This window comes from Heptranchias perlo, chromosome 31 (genome assembly GCF_035084215.1).
Source record: "Heptranchias perlo isolate sHepPer1 chromosome 31, sHepPer1.hap1, whole genome shotgun sequence".
In the NCBI taxonomy this organism is placed as follows: domain Eukaryota; kingdom Metazoa; phylum Chordata; class Chondrichthyes; order Hexanchiformes; family Hexanchidae; genus Heptranchias; species Heptranchias perlo.
The window spans coordinates 23,000,322-23,014,721 of NC_090355.1; the positions used below are offsets into that span (position 1 = coordinate 23,000,322).

The 14,400-nt window shown below is 36.6% G+C and overlaps 1 protein-coding gene across 2 annotated transcripts in view; it reads left to right on the top strand.

Annotated features, from left to right (window-relative positions):
• LOC137300575 (multivesicular body subunit 12B-like) overlaps window positions 1-14,400 on the top strand; it is a 130,754-nt gene that overhangs the window by 52,627 nt on the left and 63,727 nt on the right. For both annotated transcript variants that reach the window (XM_067969739.1, XM_067969738.1), the window contains exon 7: window positions 8,909-9,006. In XM_067969739.1, the coding sequence (XP_067825840.1) occupies window positions 8,909-9,006 (98 nt within the window). The remainder of the gene's footprint in view (window positions 1-8,908; window positions 9,007-14,400) is intronic.

The following is a 14,400-nucleotide window of genomic DNA, read 5'->3' on the forward strand; positions in this document are numbered from 1 at the left end:
CCATTTTGGACCAAAAAAGGATAGATCTGAGTTTTTTAAATGATGAATAGTGGAGGTCCAAAGAGATTTAGGGGTCCATGTACACAATCATTAAAATGTTGGGTACCAAAAATAATCAAAAAGGTTAATGGAATGTTAGCCTTTATAACTAGAGGGCTAGAATATAAAAGGGAGGAAATTTTTCTACAGCTTATACAAAGCTCGAGTTAGACCATATATGGTGTACTGTGTACAGTTCTGGGCACCACACCTTTAGAAAGGATATATTGGTATTGGAAAGAGTGCAGCGCAGATTCACCAGAAGGTTACCAGGGCTCCAAGGGTTAAATTATGAAGGAATAAACTAGGCTTGTGTTCCCTGGAGTATAGATGGTTAAAGGGTGGATTGAGGTTTTTAGAATTTTGAAAATAGCTAATAGGATAGATCAAAACTCTTTCTGATGATGGCGAAACCTAGGACAAGGAGACATAATCTTAAAATCAGAGCCAGGACATTGAGGTTAGGAAACACTTCTTCATGCAAAGGGTGGTAGAAGTGTGGAACACTCTCTCAAAATGCAGTAGATGCTAGCTCAGTGAATAATTTTAAATCTGAGATTGATAGATTTTTGCTAGCCAAGGGTATTAAGGGATATGGAGCCAAGGTGGGTAAATGGAGTTTGGATACAGATTAGCCATGATCTCATTGAATGGCAGAACAGGTTCAAGGGGCTGAATGGCCTACTCCTGTTCCTATGTTCCTAACAACCTATTGACCTCAGTCTTGAAAGTTTCAATGGTCTAGCATCCACAGCCTTTTAGGGGAGAGAGTTCCAGGTTTATGATACCTTCTGTGTGAAGAAATGTTTCCTGATTTTACTCCTGAATGGCACGGCTCTAATTTTAAGATTATGCCCCCTTTTCTGGAATCCCCTACCAAAGGAAACAGTTTCTCTACTTAACCTATCGAATTCTTTTAACATTTTAAACTCCTCAATTAGATCACCCCTCAATCTTCTATTCTCCAGGGAATACAAGCCAAGTTTATGCAACCTGTCCTCATAATTTAACCCCCGGTATTATTCTGGTGAATCTGCGGTGCAACACCATCAAGGGCAATATGTTCTTGAGGTGCAGTGCCCAGAACGTTGTTTACCTTTCTTTGGTACCTCCTGGGTATTGCTGTTTATTTTGGAGGTTGGATTAACTAGTTCCAAAATCTGTTTTTTTCGATCAGTTGAAGCCTGGAACTTTGAACAATTGACGTGATCTGCCATTGATGCAACCAGATCTAGTTTTAATACAGTTTTGTAGATTGAAATAGAGTCAAGCTAATACAGAACGAGTTGCCTTATGCACACTACTGGCAAGATAGTGATACTCAGAATGCAATCATGATGCGGCACATCGAATATTAACGTAGTTAGCATCTTTAACACTCTAACTATTATCCAATTTACTGATTTTAGATCTAGCCTGTCTTGTTCTGAATGCATCACAACACTGAATAGTGTCTAATATTTGTTAGTGTTGATGGTTCTTGCCTCCTTTTTGTTTAAATACAAGAATGATTTGTCTGTGAAAAGATTATGAAAATTAGTGCACTGTATTTTTTGCTCAACTTGGAAAAGCCTAGATTTATACCGGTATCTGAATTTCTCGAGTGTCAGATAAATTTCATTGTTCATATCTTTTTTAGATTAGAAACTTTGTGTGAAATAGCAGTGCATGAGATAGTATTTAGCTCAGTCATAATTGCATGATGGGAATGCAAATGAGATTTATTAGTTTAATGCTTTCACTGTCTCCATGGTTATGAAGTAACAGTGTTGAGAATGTGTCACATTGCATCCGTGAATTTGGTAAGAGTGTCAAAACACAGCTTCAATTAGTTCTCTCTAATTATGGCTCTAGAGATCTTGTAACAGTATAGATTCTTATTAAGAAACAATTACTGTGATATTTTGTGGATCAACGTGAAAAAATAACTTACTTGCAAGTTGTTGTAAAAAATCTAAAATTAAGTAACCTATATTGAAAAAAATGGCAAAGTTATAAATGGAAAGTGAAAAATAAACAGAAAATGATGGAAATACACATTTATGAAGAGAAAGATGGGCCAATGCTTCAGGTGTAAACCTTCTGCTACAGTTTTGACAAGGAGAGTCTAAACTTAGAACATTGATATGCTAATAGTCCTTCTGTGTATTTCTAGCAGTTCTGTTTTTGTTTCACATTTTTAGCATTTGCAGGGCTATGGTGAAAGAGCAAGGGAGTGGGACTAATTGGATAGCTCTTTCAAAGAGTCGGCACAGGTACGATGGGCTGAATGGCCTCTTTTTGTGCTATATGATTCTATGATTTGCAGTTTTTTTTTTAAAAGTCAGGAGATGCATATTGTATCTTTAGTTTTGATTTAAATTCTTTGAGAAATACTTGAGTTAGTGGAGCCCAAGATTAACACAGCCCTTATTCAGCAGCAACATTATGCATTGAAACATCGGTACGATTCCTACTAGAACTCTTGTCCATCCAAAAGCCGCAATCAATATCAAATGTTATACCAGCTGAAAGTGCTGATTGAATTTACTGTCTGAATTCTACAGAAATGAAAATATATAGATACCTTACAGCACAAGTAGCATTTAAAATGCTTTTAATCAAAAATGATCATTTAGAAGATTTTGCAATTCTCTCATCTCCTTCAGACAAACTCTTGAAGCTACAGTCTTTTATCGTAATGTATAAGCAACCTGCAACCTGCTTACGAAATTTGATTGAAAATTGTAGATCAAGCAAAAAACAGCCTTAACAAAATGGGATGATGGCTTGTGATAGTCATATCTGTTGCCAACAGTTTTCCTACACCGCAGATAGTTATTTTACCAAATGATCATGCAAACTCTCAATGTTTCTCCAAGATTAAAATATAGCATTATAGGGATTATTTGCTGCAGAAGTGGGATCCTTTAAGATATAATGGTGAACTTGGAATTACTTACACGTGCTTCCACCAGGTCACTATATCGTAATCAGGAGCCAGAATCCTAGTCGATTTTTTTTTCCTTTACTATATCCCTAAATTGTGCTTCATAGATCTCCACATAGTTTTTCCTAACCACACTTCCAGCCATGATGGTTAGGTGCACCAGGACCTTAGGTCAATTCTCGCTGACGAGCAACACTGCGCAAGTTTCAGCTCTGCCTAGTTTATCACATGGCCCTGGATGGTACCTTGGAGATTAGGGATCAAAAGAGTGGACAGAAAACAAAGTAGTAGGAAATAACTTTGCGTTAAAAACAGTACATCGCAAAATTGCAGTGATGGGCAGTCCTGCAAAAGTACTTTTTTATCACCAACAAATGAGTTTGTCATTTAAAAAAAATATGTAACATGCTCAAATCCTTAACTGCAGTAAAAATATGCAATAAAATTGTGTGGAAGGACTAGTTAAAAGCTTTTAATTCACACTAGGATTTCCATGTCTCTGTTCTTGCAATGTTTTGTTTGGCTTTTGCATGATTTCTGCAATCTTTTCAGTTTTGTTGGAAGGAGATGGCATTTCTGCGTGTTGGTCACATTTCTAGTTTTTGAAGCCGTTAAACGTTGGTAAGTGTGTGCATATCTTGAATGGTGCAAAGGGAATTCAGTGCTCTGAGACCTACGTGAATGCATCCTGTGTTGGTGGCAAGAAATGTAAAGCAGCAGTTATCAGTGACTGTTATAGCCCAGTGGGATTTCATTTCTGGCATGATGCATACTTGACTTTAACCAATTTTGGCAGCCAACAGGCTAAAAAATTTTTAATATGAACTGCTATTTTGTTCCGTGGTGTGGTCGAATTCACAGTCCTAAAGGCTATTGACCTGTTCAAATATTAATGTCTAATCATAATTTTGAACCACTTATAGTCACAAACAGCAATGCTCTATTGTTAGCATGTGGCAGACCATTAAATCAGCATTAGCAGTGAAAATATGAACATTTAGTTTTAGTTGCATCTGGAATGCAGCACCTGTCTAAAATGGCATTTTTTCCCCCAGTAGCATAACTTTAGTACCTGAGATTTAAACTTTAGCTACTAAGTAGCAACTGATTTAAAAAGTCAGTGGAATGATAGATCTAGGATTTCACTATTCTAATACCCAGTTAGATTTTCCACCTCTAATATTGGTATATAAAATGGAAAATTGACTTCGTAAAACAAGTTACTACCTTGTAATCATTGTACTGTAACAATTTTTTTGAATAGACTTAATTTTGTACTGGCATATAGTGCATGTGATTTTTTTTTTGATTTAGTACACTCATTTGAACTTTTTAAGTTTTCTTTAATTATTTTCATATGCATTTTTTTCATCTTTAATTTTTCAAGAGTGGAAGGCAGGGGGTTGAGTATAGTTTATCCAGGAAGAGTTTTTTGTTTGCCTGGTCCACTGATTTTTATATTCAGACTGGTCCTGCAATCAGTCTGAGTGATGGGGTTGGTTCCAGCTCAGTTTAACAGTCTTCAGACTTGCAGACCAAAGTGAAGGCTCAGGATTAATTTGAAATACTGAGCTCAACATTAAGGGGAATTATGTCTTAGCATCCTGATGCATAACTGTCATAACTTCATGATCGACAAATATAGGTGATTTTCTATTCAGTCGTTGCAGTTCGTGGAGTTGTTGCAACCCCTTAGTTTGCTCCAAACTTACTGATTTTGAACACTGTAAGTGAGTCTGCTGACAATGTCAACTTGGAGGTCATCAGTAATCCTAACTTAATGTAACGCTAACATCACTTTGTATGTGGAAGATGCAAACAGATTGTCTTGAGACACAGACGTAGCCATCATTTAAAAAAAAAATCAGAGCTATGAAAATATTGTTAAAAAGTTGTTTGATTTAAATACCCAACAAAAAATAAAGCCTGAAAATAGGGATATTGATTTCCTGGCTTAGTGAGCTACAGATTTATCAGTAGCTTATGTGACGATGGTCTGCAGTTTCCTTTCTAATTGGCTTCTTGACTTGACTGAACATGTAGTATTCTACTTTTAACCTGCTGTAATCAGAAGTACCTTATTACTCTATCTGCACATTGTTATTTTCCCTTCAGCCCATTATGCAATATGCTAATTAAACCCTCACAGGAGTAGCAGTTGAGGGGTTAAAACCTATAATTATTGAAATCTTTCAGGCTTTTCTCCCAGTTTGCGATAATTTGATGAGGAAGTTCACTGTAATTAAATATTCAAATTATGAATAAGTGTCAATATGGCTTCCTATAGCCTGGGAATGATGATTAATTGTATTCAAAACTCTAGTGGCTGCTCTAATCTGAGGCAAACCGTTGCTGTTGATTATTTCTGTGCAATGCTTGCCATATTTTTTGTGTTAGAATTTAGACTGGTAATTGATTTGCCATATGTTGCACAAGTGCAGGTATTTAGAAGATGTGTATTTGAAGAACTCTGGGAATTTTTAATTGTAATGTTCATTTTTGTTGTGGCAGGCAATTTTTTATTTTTTTTACATCCTGCCTTAAAATCCTCACTTGGCACATAAAGGCTGTAGTAGATTGAATTACTTTTACATGCCTATGTTACAGATTACTTTAAGTGTGTATGTGTATTAACTGTAAGGCTGCAGTTATAATAGCAGTTTTGCATCTGGCTTTGGATGTACATCAGTGCAAAGTGGCACTATAATTCAGGAGTTAAGGTCCTGATCTGACTTCTAAATCCAGTAAAAGCAAGCTGTGTCAGATTGCCTCCGGGAGGCCATCACATACCGTTTAGGCTTCACACCAACTGGAATATAACTGCAGTTTGGCGTGAAGCTGAGATTTAAATGCTCCCTTGGTCCATTGGATCTTTGAGGACTTTATAATGTTAATTTTGAGTCATAATGTTATGATCAAGCAGATTCAGCTGCATGGGCTTTCTTAATGTTAAAAAGGAGGCATGGGAGGAAGCTGAGTGCTGGACTTCCCACTCTACAACTACCTGTCTTGCAACAGTAGTGTAGTATAACTGCTGACGAAGATTTAAACTTGGTCCCTTTTGGTGATGTTACCCAGGACTGATCTGTAGGTTATGGATTCTGGTTTAACTCTTTCCAGTTGAGCAAGAGTTGATTTTTATTTGGGTATTTAGCAAAGAAACAAATGCATTCAAAAGTAGCTATTTATTTTACTGACCAGAATATCCTTTAGATAAATAACCAAATGTAGTATGTCATGAAAGTGCTCTAGTTTAGATGGTCATCGCCATGTGGTAAGCTCCCAGTGTTGATGGTGAAGGGGGGAACAAGACAGGCTGAGCAGAATGCTATTGTTTTCTTACGGTGAGGGAGGAACAAATGGATGGTGACTTCCCTTGGTTAGCAGTTGTTAATGGTCATATCTAGAATGATATTGGTAGAGGCCTAGGATTGAGCTGATTACCTGTGAAATGTTGCGGAAGCTGGTTAGAACTTGAGCCAGAAAGGCTTCTGAAGTAACTTTAACTAATATATATATATAAGGTGAACGCTTCCAATGTACTTCATTAATATGTGCATAAACCTTTGGCTTTATTTGGATAATGTTTTCGGAAAGGATTGACTATTAAACTTTATTTTTCTATCAGGGGTTGTAACTCCCATTATTTACAACCATCATCTAGATTTGTGTTGCTGCCTTATAATTCCCAGCTACTAGTCCGTTAATGTATTTGTCACTGACTTGAAAGTATTGCAAATTACTGCCAGTTTGATATTCCAGTGGTTTGTTCTGGGAGAATATCATTTACTACACTAACCCACCAGTTTTAGTGTCTGTTACGGGCCTTTTTTTCTGTAGATTTAAATTACTTTCTATTGAATACATAATTATATGACAAAACTGTTTTTTATTTACTGTATTTCAGTTTGTTGTGACTTTCCTTAGGACACAAACAATGTCACATTAATGAAGCTTTTGTAGAAAAAAAGGCAGCTCTCTTTCATGTGAGAAACAATACATGAGTTTTTACTGGAGGCTAGTGTGCTATTAATTATTGTACTCAAATAAAACAACACTAAGACAGAAATATTGTAATTCCAGCAATGATTCATGGTATTTAAAGCAGCTATCTGGCAATCTTTTCAAGGAAACTAATAAAAATTCTACTCTCATCTCCAGGTTTATTATATTATGCCAGTATTGATCACTGCAAAAAAGATGGACTTGTACTTTCTAGTAATTAACCAACCAAGCATTTTCAGAACAGTCAGCCTTTGTAAGACAGTGTGTTGGATTGGCTCAGTTGACCAGAAGGCTTGTGCTTGAGCCCAAAAGCAGTAGTTTGACTTAATCATCTAAGCTGACACTCCAGTGCTGTGCTGAGGGAGTGATACATTATTGATGGTACTGTCTTTGGATGAAACATTTAAACTGAGTCCTTATTTACTTATTCTGGTAGTTCAGGTGAACGTTAAAGATCTCATGGTACTATTCAAAGTATTAGCATTGTGTCGGCCTCCTGACCAATGTTGCTACCTTGACCAATGCCACCAAAAACAGATGAGGTGATCATTTGTCTATTGCTGTTGGTATTATCTTGCTGCGCACAAAATGGTTGCCTTGATTCTCTCATACTCGTCACATTAGTTCATTGTAAGTGAACTGCTTTGAGACATATCTGAGAGGTGATGAGATGCTTTATAAATGCAAGCCATCAGTCATGAAAGCATCCAGTTTGGTTCTAATGATCATTTAACCAGATGTAACAAGGACCATGTTGTGTATGGTAGCCAAATCTACAGGAATGTCCTGGCTAGTCTTGTAGTGATGTCACTAGTGTAATGATGGGGTGTGATATTCTCATGCAGGCACATTTATTTCAGTAGACTGCATTGATGAATGTGTGAAATTTTGGTGCTAAGTTTACTTGAAATGTGGAAAAACATCGAGCACAGAAGTTATAGATTTTGTTTCTTCAAATGTGAATTGTGTCTGGAGAGAGCATTTTAAGCTATACAATATTAGGGTGAAGTATTGATCATTTTAGGTCTGCCACTGCTAGCGATGGACCAATTTGAGGTGAATTATCACACAGGAGGTGTAGATGTGATTTTTCTGTTAGTGTAGTGACACCAGCACACAAAAAGTAACAATGCTAGTTTATTCATGGGTCAGTGTTTCTTCAAATAATTTCTGTATAAGTGAAATTAATTTTTTAAAAGTTAAATACATTTTCTGACATGTCTATAAATCTGCTCTCACAAATATTGAATAGTATAAAAATTCTTTAGAATACATGACATAAGAAAGAACTTGCTTTTATATAGCACCTTTCACAACTTCAGGATGTCCCGAACCACAATATGGTAAATAACCAATTAATCTGGCTTAGTGGTGATGGTTGAGGGCTAAATGTTGGCCAAGAAACTGGGAGAACTCCCTCACTCTTCAAATGGTGCCATGGGATTGTTTACGTACGCTTGAGATGGAAGATGGGAATTTAGTTTAACATCTCATCTGAAAGACAGCATCTCCGACAGTACAGTACTCCCTTAGTATTGCACTAAAATGTCAGCCTAGATTATGTGCTCAAGTTTCTGGAGTGGGGCTTGAACCCATAACCTTCTGACTCAAAATTGAGAGTACTACCACTGACGAAAGGCTGACATCTTGGCTCTTAATTTATCTTTTAAGAAAAAGCAATTAATTAAAACTTTTGTCAATAATAATTATCACGTAAAATAATTAATTACACGAGCATGTGATTTAACGCACTGCTGTTTGCACATTTCAGTTTTCAAGAGCAGGTTTCTATCAGTACCATTTTTTGACCTTGAGTAGTTACCAAGAAATAAGTATTTTATTGATGTATATTTAAAAACAAATAAATGGCCAGGAAGAGTGTAGTCTGAAATGGTCTCCTATTTTGATGGGAAATATTATTTTGTTTTGCTCCAGGCACATATCCTTGACACTTCCTGCTAGTTTCAGAGGTAAGATGCACGGCACCAGACCTGACTTTGAACACCAGACCTCCAACCTATACGCCATATCAGGTGAGTGTTACAATCCGTGGGAATCCAGTAACAAAATGTCTCTCAAGTTAAATGTTATTGTATGCCATATTAGCATGTGTTATTTGTGCAAGTACTGTTTTTAATACAGTTTGATAATTCCACGGAACAAGAAATAATCTCACAGTATAATTAGGTGACTAAAGTTGCCAGGTACCATGAAGTCACCTGAAGACATTAGTGTAATGCAAATGATATCCAGCTGCTTTCTTTTCAACAGCTCACCCTTTTGACCTACACAAAAGTGCTTCAGGGGAGTTTTTTGTACTATCTAATCACATTTCTAGGGAATATTTGTCTACATTAAATTTAAGGAGACTCTTGGCAAGAAGCTGGTATTTTACTGTATGGAGTTCCTCTGCCTTATTTTCAGAATATTTCGTATTGATCCATTCCACACCATTTCATTAATTTGAAATTTCTAGCTCTAAAGCAAAAGACTATTTTAGATATCTTTCTCTGTGAAAATTGTCTATTTTTCATAGGTTCATGAAACAATAATGAAGTTAAGAAGAAACTAAAGAATTACTTCATTTTTTTTTTTGCAAGACTAGCAAGTAAACTGTATGAGCTCTAGATTACAAGGATTCTTTTTTGGATTGCTTGTAGCTGGTATAAGGGTAAATTGTTTAATGTGTAACTAGCAGAGTGGTAAAAAGTGTAGGTGCAAAAAAGTAAAGCTCTATTTTGACCTGACTTTTGAACTTCTAAAGCCATCATTATATTTATTCAGTTATTTAAGTGCTTTGGTCATTGTGACCTTTTTGTTACCAAGTTTTACTCCAAGCTACCAAATGCTATCAAGAATTGAGTTGCAAATTTGACAATTCTATTTGAAACATTCATTCTTGCACTTTAAAAAAAAAATCACTGACCCGATGATCAGTTTTAAAAAATAAGTAGAATAACATTTTGGTGAAAACTTAACCCAATAAACAGCATTATGTTTTTAAACCCATTAAATTGCGTGGTTCTTTCTGCTTTTAATTCGGGGAATTGTTGATAGCCAAAACTCGTAAATTAACACATTTACCATTAATCATACATTTTATGTTGGTTGCTGTGGTGGTGTTGACAAGTGGGCAGGTTTGCTCTTGGGGGAAAAAAACATGTGGGTGCTGTCAGGCATCAGGGAGCATGATTGCTGGGATTGATGAATTGCCTGCTTCCTTGATTAAACCTTCAGTCACTCGCAACAGAAAAATCAGAAACAGGATTTTGAATAGAATATGTCAAATTCCTTTGGTTCTGGGTTGTTGCAGATGTTGCAGCTTGTGTCATGTATTAACAAAATATGTGAATTCTGACACTTCTGTTATTTGTGCATTATTTGCTTATTGACAACCAAAGAGGAAAATATTGAAACCTTATATTTATGTCATGTGTTGATTCAAGCCATGTTTAGGATTCTGTAGTTACTGGAAGACAAAGATTGTATCATGAGAGGAAGGGCTAATAAGTTTTCAAAGTTGTGTTCACTTTTTTTATTTTTGTGTTTTATAATTAAAACTGGCATTTTCTGCTAGAATTATCTTTAGTAGGTATTGTATTAGTACCAGGTATGCACTATAACTTTATAATGAAAAGAATTTGTCTACTCTTTCCTGCTTTAGGAATCTGTATGACTCTCAAGCTTTTTAAAGAAGCATCCTAAATTAAAAATTTTAAGCAGTCCCATCAGAACTGTTTAGCTGTTGGAATAAAAGTTGTGATGTACCTGGCACTTATGTGTAATGTGCATTCTGTCTGCAGCTTGAATTAGCTATATAGCAAGTGAATTCGGCCTTCACTGCTGCAACCACCAGTCTTAGTCCCAGCTAACATTTAAAAGATGACTTGTTAATTTCCTGTTCCAATGTGCTCCTTTTGAAAGCCCCATTCCCTGCACTGTATTGAAGCCCCTTTCTGGACTGTGTCTTCAAGTCTCACTCTCTACTGCACATTACATTGTGGCTCCTCAATCTGTATGAAAGCCTTGCTGTTTGTTAAAGTCTGGCTCCCCAGCTGATTTGAAAGACCTTGCCATCCGGCTTCCTCCTCTTCATGCTGTTCCCTAGATACCAGTTCCAGTGCTGCAGGAAATGGCTTGAAAAGATCATTTTTGGAGTGAATAAGGTAAGAAAGGTGAAAAGTGAGGGAGGGAAGGCAGTGGAAGAGAAATTAGGAAACAAAAGTAGAGAACGAGAGAGCAAAACAATAAAGGATGACACGAAGACAAACAAAGTGGAGGCGAGCAACAAACAGAAATGGAGGACTGGGAGAGAAAAAAAAATAAATGAGTGAAAAACAGAAATGAAGGAGGGAGGGTGTTTTTTTTGCAGTGTTGCCACTATCCGTATTCTTAGATAAAGGGGAGAGAGGCTTGGATCCATTCCACAAAAAGTTTGAGAATCACTGAATCAGATGGTTGTGTTCTAATTTATTTTGCAGACTGCCAGTTGGTTTGAGACAGCCTTAAAGGCATGGCACTAAGCGGGCAGGCCTTCACCACCCCTAACGTTATTTTGTCAGCGGTTGCACTTATGCCAGGCTTTATACAGAAAGTTCCTCTGAGGGAGACTAGACCTTTTATTCTTGCTATGCTATCCACCATGGCTGATTCTCAGTTGAAAGCAACACACAGTTTTTGAAATGACCATGCTTAGACAGGTTATTGTGCACAGTGTGACATTTCCTCAAACGTTTGCGGAAAATTTCTCCTAAATGACCACTATCCCTTTAGACCGCTGCCTTCTTCCCTGGAATCGCTGTAAGCAGCAAAAGTAGACACTTCCTCAACGCTGCTCCACATCTCTTTGTGGTGAGTCTCGGATGCTTCTCAGTGTGCATTTTCCATTGTCTTTCGACCCACTGATATCCTTAATCTTACTGCAGTTCTGCATGACCAGTCAGTGCACCTTTCTCTGCTTTACTTCTTTAAAAAAAAGTTTCTACTTTGTGAATATAATTAAAATGCAAACTTTTTTTTTAAGATGTGGAGATGCCGGTGATGGGCTGGGGTTGACAAATGTAAGGAATCTTACAACACCAGGTTATAGTCCAACTGTTTTATTTCAAAATCACAAGCTTTCGGAGGCTTTCTCCTTCGTCACTCGCTCACCTGACGAAGGAGAAAGCCTCCGAAAGCTTGTGATTTTGAAATAAAACAGTTGGACTATAACCTGGTGTTGTAAGATTCTTTTTTTTTAAAAAGTGTTTTGATGCACAATACATTGGCAGCACCAGTGCAGGTGCCATCGCAATGGGAAACACAAATTCATTGTCCAATTCTGCTAAACCAATCTCTACTGAGCCAGGGTTCTGAGCGAAAGGCGAACTTCTCTTCCCCAAGAGGGTGAGAAAATTGCAGAGAAACGTCATCTCCAGCCCAGATCACTGTCACAAGTTGCAAGTTTAGGCAGTCGTTCTTTTCACCAGTCATGTGACCAGTAACATTTCGTTAATTAAATAGATAAGCTGACACCGATGTAATGCCTTAAGAAAGAAGACAATTTGCAAAATGTGCTAATGCTATCTCCAGTACAATGTAAATCCTCTTAATGTGCTTCTTACCAATGGGTCTTTGGCCAGATAGTTTTGTGCACAAACTGCACAATTTCAGCAGTTTTCACATAGGAACCCTCTTGATATCCTACGATTTAGCTGATAGATTTATACAATTAATTTTTTTTAAAACTGGGTCTTCAGCAAATTGGAATATATTGAGCTCAACTCAGCAGTGCAGAAGGTTATGTGTATCATTCTGGGACATTTTACAGTACAGAATGCATTTCTTAATAAATTCTGTGAGCAATAATGCTTTAATGTCTAGTATTGATTGACTATGGGACAGCTGTTAGCTATTGGTTGTAAAAAGCCATTGAAACCAATATATGTTTGTGTCATTTTGGTCCTTTGAAAAATATATAATTTATGGAGTAATAAAATGGCTAATTATTTGTGCTGTAGAAGCTGTTGGAAATATACACTACTCAAAACACTTATCACAAAAAATCTGCAGTTTTTAATTAGTAGTAGTATGCTGACCCTTCAATTAAGGAGCTACTAGTTGCATTGAAACTTCAATTATAAGACATGTTATAAATGAAGTGGCAACCTACCTCTAAGACAAGTAAAATCTCAAATCAGCATTTACTGTGTGCTGTAACTCCACCTGCTAATAAATCTGACCAGCACTACCAGATTTGGGAACCATTGACAATTGCCCTTGAGAAAAGAATGTCTGAATTAGGTCAGTTGATGTGTTAATATCATGGGCAAATTGGTAATGTAATTTCTCGAAATTTACAGCTGAAAATTTGCAGTGAATATGGTTCACCTGGGTAACATTGACAGTTTTTTTTGCATAGAATGTATAAGTGTCTAGGAAATATCTGCCCAGCATTTTTGGATTTCTGGCTCGGTCTTGGATAGATTATCTATCTATCTATATATCTATCCATCCATCTATCTTCAGGGAGCATTTGTTATTAAACTGTGCAACTCAAAGCTTTTTTTTTAAATCAATGATCCCTGAAGGTAGGAATGGTTAAAGAGCGTAGTCACTGTGACCGCAACCTAAAATTTAGAAAGAACTGACTGTACTTTTTGAGAAAGACTGAAAAGAGTTTTTCAAGGGATTGGGAGAGGGAAGACGGGGTGCTGGAGAAGAAAATGATGGGAACAGCAGGTAGGTGCTAATTAGAGGATTTTCACAGAATTAATGAGCACTCATAACATGACCATATTTATTGTTCCAGAAGTACTGCTGCAATTGTCAAATGGTTAAGTAGGAAATGATTACCCTCTTGCAATAATTCTTTGATTTGTTTCTGCTGGAAATTTCTATACATATGAGAAGTGCCTTTCCATTTTTGAATAAACAATCTTTGAGATCCAAATTGTTGCACTCGCAGTAGTTCTGCTCAAGTTGCAGTTTGCAACCAGTAAAAGAATATATCTTTCAAAAAGACCACACATGATGTGGTAGTTTTGAAACTGCAGAAGATTTTTATCACCAATGTCCCCTCATTCGGCACAAAATAATCCAGTGAGAGAGACTGAAATAGTAATATTTGGCACACAATTGTGGACGTTCACTTTATATCATCTGTTATGCTAGAGGAGTTGCATTTAACTCATGGGTATGATTTATAAGTTCAAATAGATCTGCTGAAATTCCATCATCTTCAACTTGTGATGTAGAATATTTAGATATGCCGTACAAGATTATATTGTCTACTTATAATTTAAATATTTTTAACACTGGGATACCTCTGATGAAATGCAAATAAATAAAAGCTTATTTTGCTTGTGTTCACTTGATATCTGACCTTTATTGTTCAGTACTTTATTCCACTAATAAAGTAATGGAGAAAGTAATTGATCCTGTATAAT